A 20,087-nucleotide genomic window follows, 5' to 3' on the forward strand; every position below is an offset into this window, starting at 1 on the left:
CCGTCACGAACAATTTATAGTTCTTTTGCAACAACCAAGAAATCGGTACTTGAGTATGCAGGATTTAGGAGCAACAAAGTAGGGCTGCGACTTGCAATGGCCAATCATCGCTCGAGTCAGCTAGTTGTGGGTTTGAGTCAAGGATTAAAGTATCGGTATCGGTCATCGTATCGGTCGGCCAAAATTAAGATACGTATCGGAAGGTATCGTATCGTATCGGAGATACGCTAAAATACGTTAAAGATACACACATAAATGGATATGAAACACTTTTTTATACACATTTGCATAAAAAAATAGTTAAAAAAAGTTATATATAACATGTATTATGCATAAACAGTAAATTGAAAGTATCGTACTAAGAATCAAAGGTTTGTAATTGTCCCATAAATGTAAAATCCTTGTTCCCAATCCTTGATTTCCACTTTAGTTAGAGAGAAAAATGGTTGGCAGCAACTTTTGAACAAAAACACCTCAGAAAATTATGTTTTTCTAAAAAATTATTCATTTTGGCCATTTTATGACCGTATTGGTGTGTATCGGTCGATACATACCGATACGTACCGATACATACCGAAACGTACATTTCACTTCAATTTTGAATTTTTCATAGAGTATCGGTACGTATCGGTGAGTATCGATGCGTATCGATGGTGTATCAGTGTGTATCGGTGTGTATCGGTGTGTATCATAGGATACATATCGATACATAAGGGTTTTAAAATTTTAATGATACGTATCGGTATGTATCGTGCCGATGCCTACCGATACGGATACGTATCGGCCGATATGGCACGATACGCACCGATATTTAAAACCATGGTTTGAGTCTTGGCATGCCTAGTATAGCCCATTGGTCCTGCTGAAGTACTGCTTACCGTATGGGAGCTTGTCCTGGGGGCTATGATCACTGCCATGGAGCACACTTGCAATAGCCAATAGGGTCAGTTTGGGCTGACTTTTGAAAACACCAGCCCAACCTTGAATCCCTATAGCTGGCTCAGGCCCAGCCCCGAACTCAGGGCCAGGGCCTGAAAAATCTAAACCTAAAAAGAAGGAAACATTGGAATGTCAGACAGGTCCATTTGACAAATTACAATTTACAATTTACAATTTACATGCTCAACATTTGGGTTTTCTTCGGGAGAAAGTTACGCTCTGCCATATTCCTCACCGTCGTTAAAAAGGCTCCTCAGTGTTTCTTAATTCTGCTAAACCTGCGATTTCGATTTCTCTTTCTCCTTCTCTCTCGAAAATGGCCTCAGCAATGGTTGAAGATAGCAGCTTCGAAGATGATCAGCTCGCTTCAATGTCTACAGACGACATCATTAGGGCTTCGAGACTTCTTGATAACGAAATTCGGATCCTAAAGGCAATGCTTCCAGATAGTTTTTCAATAGTTTTCTCGATTTCTTGATCTTCTTGTTTACATGGATTACAATCGAAAATATTAATAGGGTTTTGTTACTCTCGTCATCCCTTATTGCAGGAAGAGTTGCAGAGAACAAATCTTGAGTTGGATTCCTTTAAGGATAAGATAAAGGAGAACCAGGAGAAGATCAAGCTCAACAAACAGCTGCCTTACTTGGTCGGCAACATAGTTGAGGTGATTTATCTTTTCCTTTTAATTTCTAAAGCGATATGATTGTTATGTTAGGTCATGAGAAACAGATTTAGCTTTTGTCTAATTTGCGGGTCGACGACTGTGTCTTTATTGTGAAAATCTGAATCGGTTTCTTGTTACAATCACTTATTTTCTCTCTTGAGCCTCTCTCATATTTGTAGTGTGCCATTTTGCCTCTGTTCCGAAGATAGTTTCGTTAAGAATTTGATGTTGAATTGTAGGATTAGGTTTTAGTGTTGGAGATGTGCTTTGCCTGCATCCGCTGCTTATTTGTTAGTTTGGTTCTTACTCAGTGGTTATGCAAGGGTCCTGCAATTATTAACACAATTTTCAAGGGATAACTGCTATTTGTTGTTTCTAGAAGTTTGGCGGTGACAAGAAATTGTGTGAAACTACTATTTTTCTGTGCGAATATTAAGTAAAACCTAAAGTTGATGCTGATGGAAGTACGGCAAGTTCTGTGACCTTTCCCTTCTCCATCAATATTTCATAGAACATAAAAGGTGATTGTAGTGGAAGTGCTTGCTGTTAGTGTTAAAGGTTTCATGTTTGACTAAGCAGGGTGGTTGGTTTTAATTGGATATGAAAGGGTAAGTTTTGGCAGGAAGTTCTCCACTAGAATTTCTCTTCATTCTTATGTAAAGGTAGGTTTGCAGTTGGAATTATTTTATGCTTTCATGGGAATGCAATTCCTCTTATCAGAGTAGTTCTATTAAGGGATCAAGTACCTTAGGTCTTCAACTCAACTCAGCCGTATCCCAACTAAATGGGGCTACATGGATCCTATTTCTCCAATGAGATTTAAATTACTTGTATGGCACATGGGTGTGGGGTGTCGTAGACCCTGGTCTTGATTTTTGGCATCATGGGCTTCAATTTTGTAATTGAATCTTTTGTGGTTAACAGCGTTGCTTTGCTGGTTAATTTATGTTTGACACATTAAAATTTCCTTGGGATAAACTTTTGATAAACATTTTATGCGCAGCCTTACAATTTTTTCTTTCCGAAATGCTTCCATGTTGAGTCCAAGACGCAGAACAAATACTTCATTTTCCATATTATTAATATCACTATGTATTTATATATAAAAAGTAATAAATATTTATTGACCTAGATATAGCATTATATTATATTATATATGTAATTATTTTTTAACTGTACTTTTACTTATTCAGAGTGAATTGAACCCGTCCATATCCCTTATTGTATCCTTTTTGCCCTCTGGTTTACTAACTGTTAAAAGGACTGATTTCTTGATTGTCCATTGCTTGCACAAATATACAGTAAAGGCATAAACTGCCTATACTGTTCATTTTTCCCTAAACTTCTTTTTGGTGGTTCTAGTTACAAATCTTATTCAGTGGAGTATTGGGATTACTTTTAGATTTTTGCATGCTTAGATTCTTTTATCTCATCCTTAACCTGGATTTATTTACTTCATTTGAAGGAGCAAATGATTTTGCTGAGATATTTTCTGTCAACAACATTTTAATGAAAATTTGTTGATGCTTTTAGATTTTGGAAATGAATCCAGAAGATGAGGCAGAAGAAGATGGTGCTAATGTTGATCTTGACTCTCAAAGGAAGGGGAAGTGTGTTGTATTAAAGACGTCTACCCGGCAGGTCAGTGAACAAATATATTTGAATTCATATATCGTGCTTATTTTTATTCTAGTTGGGTCTAATTGTTTTCAATTGATAAGGGAACTTTTTTTTTTTTTTTTTATGTCAAATGATCTGTTTTATTGGACTTCTGAATGGTTGGTAAATTTTTATTGGATGCATATTTGTCAAGATGCTACCTACGCCTAGTTGACAAGGCAATGCTGGAATGCCCAAGGTGACCAGGTGCCCATACCCACATGATGAAGTAAATATACCTTTAATATAGAAAACATGTCTCATATGAAGAAAAAGAAAACCTGGAATAGGGCAAATATGCATGTAATATGGCACTTGCCTTGGGCGCCTTGACAACTATGATTGGTTGTCCAAATTATCTATCGAGTATGGATTGCTGATTGTAACTTTTGGTGGATATTTATTATTTCTCATTTGAATACTTTTTTTTGCGCACTTTCATTCATTACAGATTTATTCTGTACTATTTCTCTGGATATTTATTGAAAAGAAAATAATCTGTATTGGTCTTCATGAAGTATTCCTTGACTTCTACTTGTAGATTCACTTCTTATACTGCCAATCTTGATTGTAGACAATCTTTCTGCCTGTTGTTGGGCTTGTGGACCCTGATAAATTGAAACCGGGTGATTTGGTTGGAGTTAACAAGGACAGCTACTTGATCTTAGATACTCTTCCGTCTGAGTATGATTCACGGGTAAAGGCTATGGAAGTTGATGAAAAACCAACTGAAGATTATAATGACATTGGGGGGCTGGAGAAGCAGGTATTGTTTGTTTTAGACATGCTTTCAGGGGATCATTATCACTACACACTAATTATTTTATTCTTTTCACTATATCCTATTATATTGTTTTTGCAACAGATTCAAGAACTTGTTGAGGCTATTGTGTTGCCGATGACTCACAAAGAGCGGTTTCAAAAGTTAGGAATTCGTCCACCCAAAGGAGTGCTTTTGTATGGACCTCCAGGAACTGGAAAAACACTAATGGCTCGTGCTTGTGCTGCACAGACAAATGCCACATTCCTGAAGCTAGCTGGTCCCCAACTTGTACAGGTTAGTATTCACCTTCAGAAAATATTTACGGAATAGTATCGTTTAAACACACTGCTTTGTCCTTAATGGATTTTTTCCTCGACAACGGGTTCTACAAATATGTGCTTATTCTCAAATTCTCGTTCCAAATTACTTGTTTTTATATGCTTTAGTGAAATTTCAGACATGGCACTGAAATTTCATTTATTTTTACATACTTGGGTAGCGTGTTTTGCTTTTTTTTTTTTACTGCCATCCATTTTTATTTCTCTATGATTCTCATTATGAACTTTGTATACGAATTACTGTAGGATGATCAGGATTTTTTACAAGGTTACGAGCCTGATAATACAGCCTTGTCTAAAACCTTCAGCCAGTCTAATTAAAACATTTACAATTCTGCTGGAAAAGTCCAAAAATAAGTATAAATCAGGGATTTTTTTTTTTTTAATTGTTACCTACTCTATAACGGGGGGAGGTAACGGCCTGGAGGCTCAAACTTGAGACCTCCTGGTGAGCGTGGCTTTATGCAACACAACTTCACTAAATGGGAATTAAAAGGGCTGGTTTCATATATTAGGGCAGTTTAATATAATTTCAGAACTCTGATATATTACGAAGAACAGAAAAGAAGAAATAAGCAGAGTTTCAAGTACATTTTGGTTCTCTACAACGTCATCTCAGCTGTGTCTTATTTTATGAATCTATTGTTTCTTATTTCCCCTGGCATTCCTGTTCTTTTAGCATGGTGAGTCCTGTAGTGATTTTATAAGATTTCCCCATCAAATTGTTTGTAGGCATCACTATAAGGACATTGTAGAAGACTAGAAGCAAATTTCTGTTATCCATGTTCCTCTGTTTCTTTAGGTGACATCTCCATTCAAGTATCTCCTCCCTTATTGGTGATAATACTTAGGTAATTTGATAATGCTTAGGTGATTTGCTTTGGTGCACATCAAGGCCAATATATTTGGATGTTTCCTCAATTCTACTCATTTATCAAGGCCAATATATTTGGATGTTTCCTTAGTTCTACTCATTGCTCTAGTAAAATTGGACTCCATGTATTTTGTATCTTACTTGAAACCCTATTGATCGAAAGAATCCCTAATTAAGTCTTGTTCATTATTACACACTGCTAGACTCTTCAATCAAAACTATGCTACCAAAAAATAGCTTGCACATGGGCTTTTATGTGCATAGTCACTAGTCTACAACCATGGAAAGAGATACAGTTCAATGCAAATCCTAGGTGCTAAGCCTATTGTGGCTCTCATGTTTACATATTGTTTGAGTTTATTCTATTTACTACCATCCCATATTATCTGATGATCGTTCTTTTATCTAATATTTTCTTCATAAGTGAAATCATCAAATTGTTTACATCATAATCCCCTTAGCTTAAGTCCGAAATTGTTCTGCAGTGTTGTAGTTTCATGTTTTGTTTTGATCAGCCTCAACAGAATAGAGCATACAGTTGGCTATACAGTGATTGGTTATTGCTCTAAGCTACTTATTTTTGTAAAGTGAAATGATGACTCATGTTCTCCATTTATCTAGTATTTTTATTTATTTTTTGTCTCGTTGATTTGAGCTCAAGTAACTGCTCGGATAAGCCATGCTTCTCTTGCACTCCGGAATCTGAACTTTGATTGGGTCGGCATGTGATCTTAATTTTTTGTTAAATGTTCGTCTTTCTGAAAACTTATTTAGCTATAGCGAAGTATTTACAATTTCCATGAAGGATTTCTCCTGTATACATTTCTCAAATGGTTCTCAATTAGTAGTTCCTCAGAGGAGCTCACCAGCCTTACTTTAGGCACTTTTTTTTTGGTCTAGGATTCTTGATCCATACTTTCAATGTACCTAAAATAATCTCTAGCCTATACATCCCCTTGTCTTTGTTTTGAACTAGTTTTTTGCATTGTTTGCTTCATGTCTTACATTTAACTGCAATAATGGTTATTATACACCTTAAATTAGAATCTCTTGTTATTTTCTTATCCTTTCCTTTTTCTTGGTCATTTGGGGTGGCTCCCCCGGTGATGCAATCTTGGGTTCGAAACCCCCGTTTGGGATCACTATGAGTCCACCCAAAGAAATATAGCCCTATCATAAGGAGGTAATGGCAATCTGGTAATTAACCAGAATTATCAAGGGGCCACTTGATAGAATAAAAGAGCAAAGGGCACGAGGGGATTTGCAATTATTTAATGTGTACAAACTAGAAATGAACATAAGTTATATTGGGATAAAGACAAAAGGGTGGGGTATATGAGGTAGTACTGAAATTAAAAGGAAATAGAACTCACAACAAGAAGTTGTCTTCAACCTCTTGACTGCAACTTGCAATATTATGGGCTTTCCCTCTTAGGACGCTCAATTGATGTGGACTTCAGGCAGTGAATCACAACTACCAGTCCTCCCAAGAGTTCTAATAATCAAGTCAAGAACCTGCAATATGAGTGCTTGATGGGCCTGAACCTATGTCTGGTGGCAACTCAGAAATCACACCTGAACATGGGTTGGGTTCTTACGGTGGGGGAAATATTTGGGGCCTAGATTCTCCAACTTCAGTTGATCCCTAGATGTGGATCCAAACCCCCAAGTTTCAGCCCAAGTCAATGAAGCTCTACAGAGTTTGGGTTCCAAGAGTCGAGACTGCTTACTCCGTTTGAACAGAGAAAGAATAGGAAAACAATGTGAACAGAATATATATTTATGTATATGAAAAGGGATTTATGAAGGAGAAGACTGCCTCCCACTTAATCTCTGGCAAGTTCCCAAACCCAAAGTGGGTTGTGTTGGTCCAGCCACACGAGTGCTACTGCGTCGCCCAGACTTGGATAATTCATCAGCCAAAATATTGCAAAATTCATCCTTCATTGGGATGAGAACTCTTAAAAATGCTTGTTCCATTGAAATGAAAACTTTGTGGAGATACTGAGAGATGTGTACCTTTTAAGGAGATATGTCCAAGGTCAACATCTCTCCATCCCATACATTTGATTACTAAACAGCATTTCCTTCGACTAAGAAGTCATTTCAGCCCCTGTGAGTAGCAATTTTTGACCAAAGCCATCAGCTCTGCAGAAGTGGATTCAAATACATCAGTATGACCTGAGAACAAGACTAGCAATTTAGTCTTCATGATCCAAGAAAGCTCTACCAACACCTGTTAGGAATGGATTTTACCTTTCAAGATCCCATCAAAGTTGAGCTTAATAAACCCACAAGGGAGTGTGCCATTGGGATGCTGAATATTGGATCATAAGGGTAATACCACTAAATGAATAATCCCCACCAGCCCATCTTGCTGTCCTGACTTGGATGATGTCTACCAACTCGGTGGAAATTGTAGTCCATGGTAAGTGTACAAGATGGGGAGTAGTTATGTAAGTTAGGTAAGTTTATTATTGTACTATGTGGTTATTAGTAGTGGAGAGGAGTGGGTGTAGTTATAGTAAAGTTAAGGAAGTAGAGTAGTTATGGATAACTACTGATATTGTAAATATTGTATATAACAACATTATCGAATAGAGGACTCTTGAAAATCCCAAAACTTCTCTAAAAGAGATGAGTTTGGCTTCCTTACCCAATCCAAGATGCCACGCTTCATCTGTAAAGCCAAAATATTCTATTTTCTCCCCTAGCTCTTGTATCTCTATCTTATTTTCTATATCTTACCTTATCTTCTCTTCTCTAAATAACCTCTTATCTCTCCTTCCAAATGTTCTAAACAGTCACTTCGGAAACTTATCTCCACAAAAGCTTTCCCTTTTTTTCACGAGAGATTTGTATTGCTAAAACCCCATCAAGTCTTGGATCTCATAAAATAATATCTAGTTTACTCGAAAGAGAGGATATTGGCGCAGACAGCCCTTATATAGCTACAATGGATGAATAGTAGTATAAGAGATTCCGTCAGTAATGCACATTATTCCATTAAATAAAAATTTCCCCAGGTCTCCTTTACAATCTATCTCATGTATTTTCATGACTTACCACACAAGCTATTACTTTATTGGGAGGGGCTTGAATCTTCCAAATGAGTTTTAAAGGATATCAGATGGGGAAAGGGAGGTTGGTAAGAAGAGGGTGGGGTCCTTAAGTGGAAGCCTAACCAAGGTTTTAGATGGAAAATTTCCATCATTGGTCAAGGTCCAAATTCGTCTATCCTGATTGTCAAAGAGATAGGAGACATTCTTCAAAGGGAAATCAAATTGGTAATATCTTTTGGAAGGTAAGATGAGATTGGAGTTCTTTGAACTTCAAGATCTCTTCTGCTACCCTTTTTAATATATGTTTGGTCAATGGTCTGATTTTTATTAGGAATTGGCTGGGTTATATAAAATTGTGACTATTGTTGCAGAGTTTATTATCTTTGTTTAGTGATATTCTGCTTTGATGCGTGACCTGGCTTGTTTTATTTCCATCTAGCTCGTTATATACATGGTGTGGATTGGATTGGTATTGGCGTATTGCTCTATAGCAATGTGTGTTCTGATTACGATCCTTATATCCTTCTTGATTTGTTTGTCACTGGTTATATCACTTCTGAAATAAACATGCCAATTTGTGTGAGATATGAACGTGGTTACTTCACGTGGGCAGTATTCAGTTACTCAACATAGACTATTTTACCTCATTCATATAAAGTCACTAGAACTCCTAATCTAATGGTAAGTACATCCACCAAGTAATGAGCCATCTCATGTGTCTGCTAATGATCCACCTCATGGACGATATGGTGAAGTCCTTCTTTATTTATCTTCTTTTCAGGCCCTAAATTACATTATTGGGGTTGTTCTTCGTATGATATATTAAGGAAATTCTGTGTGTGTATGTAACTTTATGGGAAAGCTATACTCACAGACAGAACTTTGTGTTTCTTTGTACGTGATAAATTCTATACTGGATGAGATGCCTTTCTTGGTAATTAATGAACCACCAGTTTACTCATAATCAACTTGCAATTCATCAGATGTTCATCGGGGATGGGGCAAAACTTGTACGTGATGCTTTTCAGCTTGCCAAAGAAAAGTCTCCTTGCATCATCTTTATAGATGAAATCGATGCAATTGGCACAAAGCGGTTTGATAGGTATGCTGTGGTCATATTTTGTATTTTTCAAATTGTAACTCTGTTATGATAAATATATCAATATGGTAGTCAATGAATTTATTTCTGTTACACTTCATTGCTTTTATATGTTGCTGCAGTGAAGTGAGTGGGGACAGAGAAGTCCAACGAACAATGTTGGAATTGCTTAATCAGCTTGATGGTTTTAGCAGTGATGACCGGATAAAGGTCATAACTTTATGCACTCCTTCGTCTTGGTTATATTTTCATTTGTTTTCTACTTGATCACTCTATCCGGGCTATATGCACTATTTGAACTATATATAGTATTTCATTAATTATTGTGGGTTTTGGTTTATGAAATTTCTTGTGGGTGGTGATTTTATATTTGTAGACTATGAGCTTCCTCATATCTGTTCTTCCGGATTTATTTTTACAACATAATCTACTGTTTGTAGATGGTTAGAAATGCTTATGCGCCAGAAATTGCTGGTTTCTGTTGGCCTAACCCCATTTTATCCATTATCATTTTGAATAATCATTGCTTTAATATCTTAATGGAACTTTGGTGAAGTATAGGTCATAGCTGCAACAAATCGAGCTGATATCCTGGATCCTGCTCTCATGCGTTCTGGTCGATTGGATCGTAAAATTGAATTTCCCCATCCTACCGAAGAAGCGAGAGCTCGTATCTTGCAGGTGAGCTCAAACAGAATGATTCTCAACTTCCCAATTCCTAGTTTTCACCAACCTTAAATATTTTGGTCCTGTTGGAACTGCAGATCCATTCAAGAAAGATGAACGTCCACCCTGATGTAAATTTTGAAGAGTTGGCTCGCTCAACAGATGATTTCAACGGGGCACAGTTAAAAGCTGTTTGTGTAGAGGCAGGCATGCTAGCTCTTCGTCGGGATGCAACTGAGGTCTGTATTCTCTTACCTAAATTTGGGTCATAAAAAAAAGATGGTGTGAGCTGTCTTATTTTGTCAGTTGAAGAGATGTATTTTATTTGTTTGCAAGTTGCCTATTAGTACCATACATTATTGACCTGAACTTAAAGTTGTCTGGATACTGCGCGATTGTTATATTGCGAGACCTCCATGACTGAGACTGATGATGATCGGTGTGATGAATGGTACCCACCGGTGTTCTCTCTTCCATATGGAGAGCTGTGAATAATCAATGTTACGATAGTTGATGCTCAAGGCACCTATACCAGACCCAGGGGATAGCAGATTAAAAAAGGTAGAAGAAAAGAGAGGAAATTAAAGGGGAGGAAGAAGAAGAAGAAGAAGACATGCCTGGAATTAGCATAGATATGCTACATATGGAGCTTGCCTTTGGCTCCTTGGCCCGCGTAGGGATGGTGACTGCCATCTCGTTGCCACCTTGACAACTGTGTATTACAGTTGATGCACATATCCCCACTCTAGCTCATAATCAGATAATTTTGCTATCTCAACTGGTGTGTGACCAGTAATGTAATTTGTTGTGTTGCCAGGTCCATTTGTTTGCGTAGCATTCCTCTCTCTACATTTTCTTTTTCTTTTCGTTTTGAGTATTTCGTTTATCTGTTCCACTATGGTCATGTTCTTTGTCAAGTCTTTTGACCTGCCATCGAAGGGAAAATTTTTCTCTACTGAAATGGGTCTATTTCCAGGTGATGCATGAAGACTTCAATGAAGGCATCATTCAGGTGCAGGCAAAGAAGAAATCCAGCTTAAATTACTATGCATAAATATGCTACTTTTGTATGCCTCTTATTTTGTTAATGATTGCATGAAGGTTAGTTTGTCTCAATTTTAGTAAATGACTGCAGAGGAAGGTTTAATTCTCTCTTTAAAATCAGAACCCAGATGTTTCCCTTGTGACTTTGGTGTAATCTATAACATATCTATATCTTCTGTGCACTTCTCAATCCCAAGTTTTTGTCTGAAATAAACTTCATTGATTCCTCGGGGAAATCTAAGCACATCTAAAACTTTTGGTTCATCATTGATGATTTTTGAGTTACCTCGGATACAAATGCAGTCTGCCCTTGAGTGTCATCATCGGTTCATGCGATCTTCTGACACTGTATAATGAGATCTCTGATTTTATAGGACTGGTTCCCCTGGGGAGTACCTTGTTTTCTAAAATGAGTTGATTATTGGTCTCAAGGATTTTCACTTTGGAAATCAGTTAAGATAGCACGATTTCCTCGCCTTTGGGGTGTCAAATTTGTGCCATATGCAACTCGTCATTATTGCTAGAGGATAAAAAGACTCCTGAGAATCATCTAAGTGATACCAATGTGCATGGATTTGGAAAATTCCATGTACCTAGAAGTTGCTCTTCAGGGAAAGTTATTTTTATTTTTTGGTACAAGTGTGTGTGTGTGTATATATATATATATATATATATTTATATTTTGGGGGGTGTGTTTGGGGTTTGAAGGAAAGCATAATCCTCCAGTAAATATGTGACATTCTAAACCAAAAAAAGAGAGAAGTATGTGTACATGATTAAAGATCTGTATGATGATGTGGTGATAAATGTAAGAAGGGTAGGGTAGGGATCAAGGCAGTGAACCCCAATATATAAAATATCAATTTTATTTGTTTGTGTATAATGGATGGATTAATACTTTAATTTTTTTTTTGGGGGGGGGGTGTGGTGGTGGTGGTGGTAAAAATGGATGGTTCAGATATTCAAAAGGAGGTACTTTAGTGTGTGTTTTGTTTTTATGATATTATTTTGGTTGATGAAACAAGTAGGGATTAACTCCCAAGTTGGAGATATGGAGATCAATTTTGGTAAAGCAGAATAGGGATAGATTATATAATGTGTAATTAAAATTCATTGATGGATAATGAGGTGGTGAAAATTGAGTTGGGGGCGTGGGGTGGGGGGAGATTTTGCAAAGTGATTATTTTAGGTATTAGGGCTCAATCATAAATAAATTGGGTGATATAGAAAATGCTATTTCACAGAGAATTATAATAGAATCGATGAAGTGTTGAGGTGCATTTGGAGTGTCGTGTAATCGATGTATTCATTTAAAACTTAAAGAGAAATTTTATAGAATAATAATATGACCAGTTATGATGTATGGTGTGGTGTGGTGTGTTGGGAAGCATTATAGTGATAAAATAACTATTACCAGAGATGAAGATGTTGATATGGATGAGTGGCAAAGCTAGGAAGAATAAAGTAAATAATGATCATATTAGAGGATTTGAGGGTAGTTAGTTCCAATACATAATAAGTTGTGAGAAAATCATTTGAAGTGGTATGACAATGTTCAACAAAGGCTTTGAGTATCGTCAACTGAAAACTGTGAAAAAATCTTTTGAGGTAGCATGACAATGTTCAACAAAGGCTTTGAGTATCATCAACTGAAATTGGAAATTACGTGCGGGGCATCTCTCTTAAGATCCTTTAAACTATTGTAACAAATTCCCTATAAAATGTCTGATATACCCTCCTATTTTAGTGTTTCAAAGCCCAAAATTGCAGAGGTAGAGCAGGAAACTCACAAATGACAAGCATTCGTGAAGGCCAAGTCCGAGAACCATGTAAAAGATATCTACGGTGGGTACTGGTCTCGTCAAATGGAATAACAAAGGGTGGGAGGTGGGAGGTGGGAGGTGGGAGGTGGGCAATGGGCAATGGGCATTAGCCCGCTATTGGTATCTACCATGACCATCCATCATATCATCAATTGTATGATGCCACGGCCTCTAGATTGGTCTACATGAACATCCACTGCCTATATAAACCTTTGGATTGGGGGATCGCAACATAAGGGTTGTTAGGGTGATATGAGATTGATAATTTAGGATTTTTCACGATTGGCTTTGTCTGATTGCAAGAGAATTATAGAAAAAGAAATTACAATAAAATTACAAAATAACGACATTATATAGTAAGAAGAGAAGAGGGGTGGGAGTTGTAGTATCGTGCAATGGTGGGGAGGGGAGAGGGGTAGGGTTTCAGACTGGCAGAGGCTGGGCCACTACTAATAAGTACATAATGGATACTTTTCGTTTTTGGGTTTGTAGTTGTACCAGATCTGGACCATTGTATTGGTATCAATACACGTGTCACCCCCTAAAGTTGGTTTTCATAGAATTATACGAGATAATGGATTCCTTTTCAATAGCGTTAAAATTACCGCCGCTAAATCTATATACTCACACGCGGAGGAATACTGTTAGCTGCAGCACGATTTACAGCGAATTTCCAATGGGGAGGAAAATTGTCGGCAATGGCTATAGCAGCAATTATTTGACATTTAAAGGCTGCAAATACTGTTGCTAAAGACAATTTTTCTTGTAGTGGCTCAACTGTTGTATTTCTCTAATTTTTTTTTATTTTCTATTTTGGCACTTCATAACAAGTCAGTTTGGGTGTTCTTTCTTTGGGCAGTGCAGCCCTATCACTCTGGCGTAGAAATGTTCGGAGACAGCTACAATAACAATCATATTTAAAATCTTATATCAATTTAGTGGGTTCGGTTATATGGAGGTTTCAAATAAGGATGAACATGAGAATTTATGTAGAAAGATTGACGGATTATGACTAACCATAATAAGTGTTGACTGTCAATCTGATACACTACTACAGATTAGTCACATGCTTATAATGACAGATATAATAAGGTACCGGTTGTTTACCTGACGTATCAAATAGATTGGTCAAGCCAATGGTCTTACATGCATTATATCCACAATCAAAGCAATCCATCATCCATCCTACATTCATGAAAGGAGGAATGCTATAACAAATTTTTGACATCCCCACCAAGCCCAAAAGTAACAATTTGAACACACAATTCCGCATTGAAAACTAGAATGCAACATGCAACTCGAGCTATCTATGAACAACGGTTCAACACGCCAACATAAAGCCTACCACCACAAGCAAACCAATTACAACTTCACTTGCATTACATCCACCACTAGATCTACTATAATGTAATAATCTTCAACCACTAGGTATGAAAATACCCAGTTGTGGACCTTGTGGTGGGGGCGTGTATCTTTGGGTGTTTCCTATGTCAGACTGACAAGATTCTTATTTCCTTTTTCATTTTTCTTATATGAGATGATCATGCTCTATCTTTACCAAAGAAAAAGAAAAAAGGAGGAAAAAAGACTGGTAACTATTTGGATTTTGGAGGATCCTAGTTTCACTGGACTGTGACCTGAACATCTATAATAAACTGTAAGATGAAATTTAACCTTTTTATCTTTAACAACTATTAGATGAAGTTCCCAATGCTAGGATCCCATGAACAATGTTTAAGATAGTATGGTCACTGGTCAGGCCATTGTCGCCTTGTCGGTGTCTCAACGTTGCAGATGTGGTAGAGCTTCCAAAACTTTTAAACTATTTTTCATTCTTATGAGTGATTCTGTCAGGTACAACACAGGTTAAGTAACTATTTCATAAGATCATTTACTTTATTTTTTGAAACCAAATCACCTTTGGCACCATAGAATTAATCTTTTCTTTCAAGGATTTTTAAGTTCTTCTGGACATGAAAATACTTAAGCATAACCACCCAGAGGCTTTAAGGTGAACCCTAAGCTTGTCCCAGTTGATTAAGTTGAAACTTAAAAGCTGGAGCAAGTTCTCACTTTTTTTCCTTCAAATTTACTCTATCAAACCTTTTCCTGAAATTCAATGTTTGTGATCTCTAGGATGAGCTAAATACTAAGAAAGCAAGTAGTGATCATCTCCACATGTTTTGAGTATTCAAATCAGTCACTAAAGAAGAAAAGTATAATGTAATTCAGTTTTTCTCTTTCGGGCTCGAACATTTATCACTCCATGATAGGGTTCATAAACCCGTATAAGGTTTTAGTATGTTCCTCAACGGTGTGCGTCAGGAGGTGAAAAGGGCAGGCTTTTAGCTTCAGAGAATGCTGGATAACCCTAAACCTACTTTGGGGCCAGGGTACAAAAAAAAGAAAAACAAAAAGAAGAACAAAAAGCAGGTTTGCAGACGATATCAAGTGGGCAAAACCATAGATCTGAGTTGCAGTCAGGTCTCATTACTGCAATTCCGTGAAAGAGAAAATTTTTGAGTTCTCATCTCTCAATGCTTGATATAATTAATAATTATCTGGACAGACAAACATGATATATATCCAAACACAGATTCATAAAACCATAGGTTCTGTTTTTGGATATGATAAAAGCTTAATTGATCAGTTGTGTGTTCAGGAACTCTCATGTTAGTATTGCATCAACTAATTCCTCAGACTAGCTATCAAAGTAGTTGATCAATCACACACTTTATAATTGATTACAGAATAAGAGAGGAGGCGTCCTTAAACTATGACATTTTTCTCATCAACTAAAGTTTGAAGCTAAGGTATGACATTGAACAACCTCTTACTAAAAAAAAAAGAAGAGGGGTTTGGGCATCATGAGCTCATGGGGATGAGAACAGTGGTACTGCTTCTCTCTACACAGAGTTTAATTATCTGGGACTTTGGTTCAAATGAGATTGATTGTTATCCACAATAAATAAAATTGAATGCCCTAGAATCCCACTGGCAATTTACAATCACCATCACCATAGCTAACATTATCTTCAGCATCACTGTCACTATTATGACCCATTAATGAGAGAGAGAGAGAGAGAGAGAGAGAGAGAGAGAGAGAGAGAGAGAGGCATTCTCAACCATAGGTGGGTGGGTGTACTAAACTACAAAATACAGATGTAAGACTAAATGGGTAAAATACATAAGGCTCATAGAACATGACAATTCTCTCTCTCTCTCTGTCTCCTTAGCCCTTGACAGTGATAGTGCAAAACCCTAGAAAAAGAAGAGATGAGAAAAGGAAATTAAAGGAAAAGGAAGGCATAAGGCATCGTGATCAATACTGTGAAAGCGTGAATAATACAAAGTCTGAGTGAAGAAGGTTAAGAGAACTGCACGTCCCTTCTGCCATAAAAGTAAAGCATCAGAAAAATGAAAGTAAATGAGAGAGGGGTGTGCAGTGTACTCATCAGTGAGCCCTTCTTAACTTTCTTTTCTTTTTGGTGAACAAACACTCATCTTTATGAATTATTAGAGCGACAGCCTTTAACAATTTCTGTTCCATCTTTCGTACACTTCTGTTCTCCTGTCCTTAGATAACGGTCTGCTTCCTCCCATTCTCTCTCCTTATGCACTGTCAGTGACTCTCTCTACTCACAACACAGAGAGAGAGAGAGAGAGAGAGAGAGAGAGAGAAGGGGGGGGGGACCCTATGTCAGACTCATGATAGTCATTTCTCCATTCTCAGACTCATTGTTTTTTTTTTTTTATAGGGGGAGGGGTTGAAGTTAGAAATTAGTGTTAGGAATTATATACAAGATGGGCTATGTTAATTTCCGAGTGATAACCAGAGTTTTCACTATTCTGGTGAAAATTTACAAAACCCTAATACACACCTCATTACGAGATACCCTTATATACAAAACCCTAATCCTCGAAAGTACAAAACCGCACCAGTATATATGTCTCCTAAAAAGGACCACCGAAAATTGGGGGAAGATGGCTAGGATCAGGCTTCACCAATAACAATTAGAACTCTCAATTTCATTTTGGGCCATCTCTTATCTGGATTGTTAGCTGGTCCCTATTATGATGGTTCAGTGACCTGAGAATGCTGGCTAGGTTGGTGGCTTCATGCCAGCTGAAAGGTAACTATGATGTTGTTGTAGCTTTCGCCAAGGTAATCAATGTGGTGGGGGATGATAAGGAAGGCCCATTTAACTTGATTCCAGGATTGACAATGGATACTGTCAAGTGTAACCAATGTTGTGATTAATTAAGTGGCTAGCTTATTGTCCATGAGCCTGAGAAGCTCTCTTTATGCTGCCCTTTTTCTCTTGTGTCCTTTTGACTCTCTTTTGGAGTGTGACCCATTATTGGAGAGAGGTCAATATGCCATTTGATTTCTCAACTGAGCAATACTGTACTTGGAAGTTTTGGGAATGTGTTAAGTCACAAATCATATATAATAGTGGAGGATCTTGATTCAGTGAATCTTCCTTGATCCAACGCTCATGGGCTGGAGAATAAGATCACTAGCTAGAATTTACCATTTAATGAAATACAAGCTTATTAACCATCAATACCTTAAGATGCTTCTTTCTATCTGATTTTGAGAGAAGGATCCATCAGCTGGATTGTGGCTGACGCTGTCTGACCATAAGAGTAGAAATACTGCGGCACTGGGGAATTGTGGGGACCATTTGCTTGGTATTAATGTACCCTAAAGAGGCAGAAGAGTCCAATATTGTGAACTGTTCTCGGGATTCATTATGCCATCTCTTTTCCAAATTAATTACCAGTTGATTGCACAGGAATTAGGGTTTTCTTCAAAATAAACCTACCTTTCTGCTAGTGAGAACCCAAAGACAAGAATCTACCTTTCTGCTAGCTAGTGATAACCCAAAGACAAGAGTCTCTTCTCCCATGACATGTTTTTCTTTCTCTTTTTTCACCTTCACCACTTTTTTTATGTTGGCAAGCTTTATGTCAAATTTCAGAAACATGAAATATCTGTAAATTTTAGGCACTACCCATCTTGTATTAGCTGTTTGAAAGAAGAAAATCAAGGTTTTAAGATCATAACACCATTATCTTGTTCATATTTAGCTCATTGTAATTTTTTTTTTTCTGCTGGATATCCAGTTGCACTTCTTCTATTACTTCCCACTAAAACTTTTAGATAGATCAATAAATACTCCATTTGTCTTGCGCTATGGATCGAAGGACAAGGAATGTGGGGTTTCTAGCTAGAGTTGCTTCACTAAGAAAGAAATGGACTTAAGATATAGATGGTGCAAGTACAGTTTAATAACTTGACATTATTTTTAGGACTATTCATTTCTTCTAATTTTATACTTCATAGAAGAGCAGAGATCTAGGTTTTATTATGCTTGTGTCCTACAAAATCACTGGTTTGTTCTTCTTCCTTGCCCAATGAATTAGGGTTTTTTCAGTGATTTTATGTTGGTGCAATGAGAATTCCTCTTTGTACTTAGTCTCAGTGATATTTTGATTACATACTTCAGGTCAAAAGTTCAAGGCTTTTGGTAGAAAGAAGATGCTGGTGCAATTGGTCCTAAACCAAAGGGAATGCCAATTTTTTTCTTATAGTTCTTTCCGGGAAAATGATGGAGGTATGTTGACTTGGGGGAGGAGAGGGAATAACATCTGTTCGAATTCTGACTGTAGATACTAATTAACTCTTTTTTCTGTCCTTGTTAAAGGCCATAATTTTGGACAAAATTGAAGCTCAGTTCATATGAACCACGAGTCTTCCTGTCAAGAAGGTACTGTGAGTATTAAAGGCCTCAAAGGTAAGATGGAAGTTAATAGGGTTGGGCTTATTTGCAAGTTGTATGAAGAGCATCCACAAAGAGAATAATATAGGAAGCTTAGGAAGTCTAGAGGCCCTTGCCACTATCCTCATATTAATGAGTTTGCTTCTCCTTTAAGGGAGGCCCTAAGTAGATTAAAACCAATATTTCAAAACAGGATCCACTTGTTCCACTACTTGGTATATCATATATATATATATATATATATCAACATCGCAATAGATCATCTCACATTTGTTCCAGAAAGGTTTAGCATTTTTTCTACCTAGATAGCCATTGGACTAACCATAACACAATTGAGATTTCCTTCATATTGAAGTATGGAATCATAAAATATCCATTCTTTTCAGGCCCTCATTATATCATTACAGTTCAGAGATGAAGTATGAATTAGTTGGAACCTTGGAGTGTTAGTTATTATGTTCAACTTGCTATATGCAAATCTCTAGACATTGGAAAGTCATGTGGTCCACTTTCTAGCTACTCAGTGGATCTCTAAAAGAAGTTGTAAGTTGGTCCCTCATCTATAAAATAGGCGCTTCTCGGTGTTTGGAGTAGTTATCATCTACAATTCCACATCAAGCCAACAAAGCTCACAGAGTGTAGATCAGGAGCCACATGATGAACTTAGGTGAATTGCCTCCGAGTTATTTTCTTTCAACTATCTAAAAAATCTGTCTTATCCCATTCCCTGCTAGAACTATTTCATTGAGGTTAAATTTCTTGATTAACTATATTGTAATTGTGTTAGGAGGACGCCGTGTGTTTAATTAATGTGTTTCTCACATAAGTGCATTAGGTCCTTGTTTAATAATAACTCTTTTGACTGCATTAGGTCCTGGTTTAAATTCAAGCACCAAAAATTAATGGTTAAATAGAGACATTCGGAGTTACATCGTACTGCTTAAAATCGAAAACTTTTCCATTCACATTGTCTACATTAGGGTTTGATGGCATGGATATCTTTTATTATTAGTGCTTTGCACATTCTTGACCCATGAAATGCAGAAACAAAAAGAAGTATTGATAGTTATCTATAAAATTTCACCATCACTTCTAGTATATGCAAATGGTCCCCGTAGTAGTTAACAACCTATATTGCCTCTGTACTTGTGGCTTTAAGCTTTGGAACCATTTACCAAGGAGTGTCTCCATTACAGTTAACTTCTCTTAGTGTTGTTTATCTAGTAATTGGTCTCTTGTTATGTTTGTATAATATGATTAATTATATTCAGTATTATTACAAGGTAGAAATTAAAACTGAGACAAAGGAATATTAACTTATCTAAGCAATAAGAACTCAAATAAGGGAAGACAAACCCATTTAATTT

General features: G+C 37.0%; 1 protein-coding gene across 1 annotated transcript; it reads left to right on the forward strand.

Moving 5' to 3' along the window:
- Positions 1-1,117: 1,117 nt before the first annotated feature.
- On the forward strand, positions 1,118-11,293 carry LOC122077305 (26S proteasome regulatory subunit 6A homolog). The gene is made up of 10 exons (XM_042643218.1): positions 1,118-1,372; positions 1,490-1,606; positions 3,140-3,247; positions 3,840-4,031; positions 4,131-4,322; positions 9,286-9,404; positions 9,524-9,611; positions 9,963-10,082; positions 10,166-10,306; positions 11,044-11,293. The coding sequence occupies exons 1-10, from the start codon at positions 1,256-1,258 to the stop codon at positions 11,119-11,121; spliced, it is 1,272 nt and encodes a 423-aa protein (XP_042499152.1). The 5' UTR covers positions 1,118-1,255; the 3' UTR covers positions 11,122-11,293.
- Positions 11,294-20,087: the final 8,794 nt, after the last annotated feature.

This window comes from Macadamia integrifolia, chromosome 4 (assembly GCF_013358625.1).
Source record: "Macadamia integrifolia cultivar HAES 741 chromosome 4, SCU_Mint_v3, whole genome shotgun sequence".
NCBI lineage: Eukaryota > Viridiplantae > Streptophyta > Magnoliopsida > Proteales > Proteaceae > Macadamia > Macadamia integrifolia.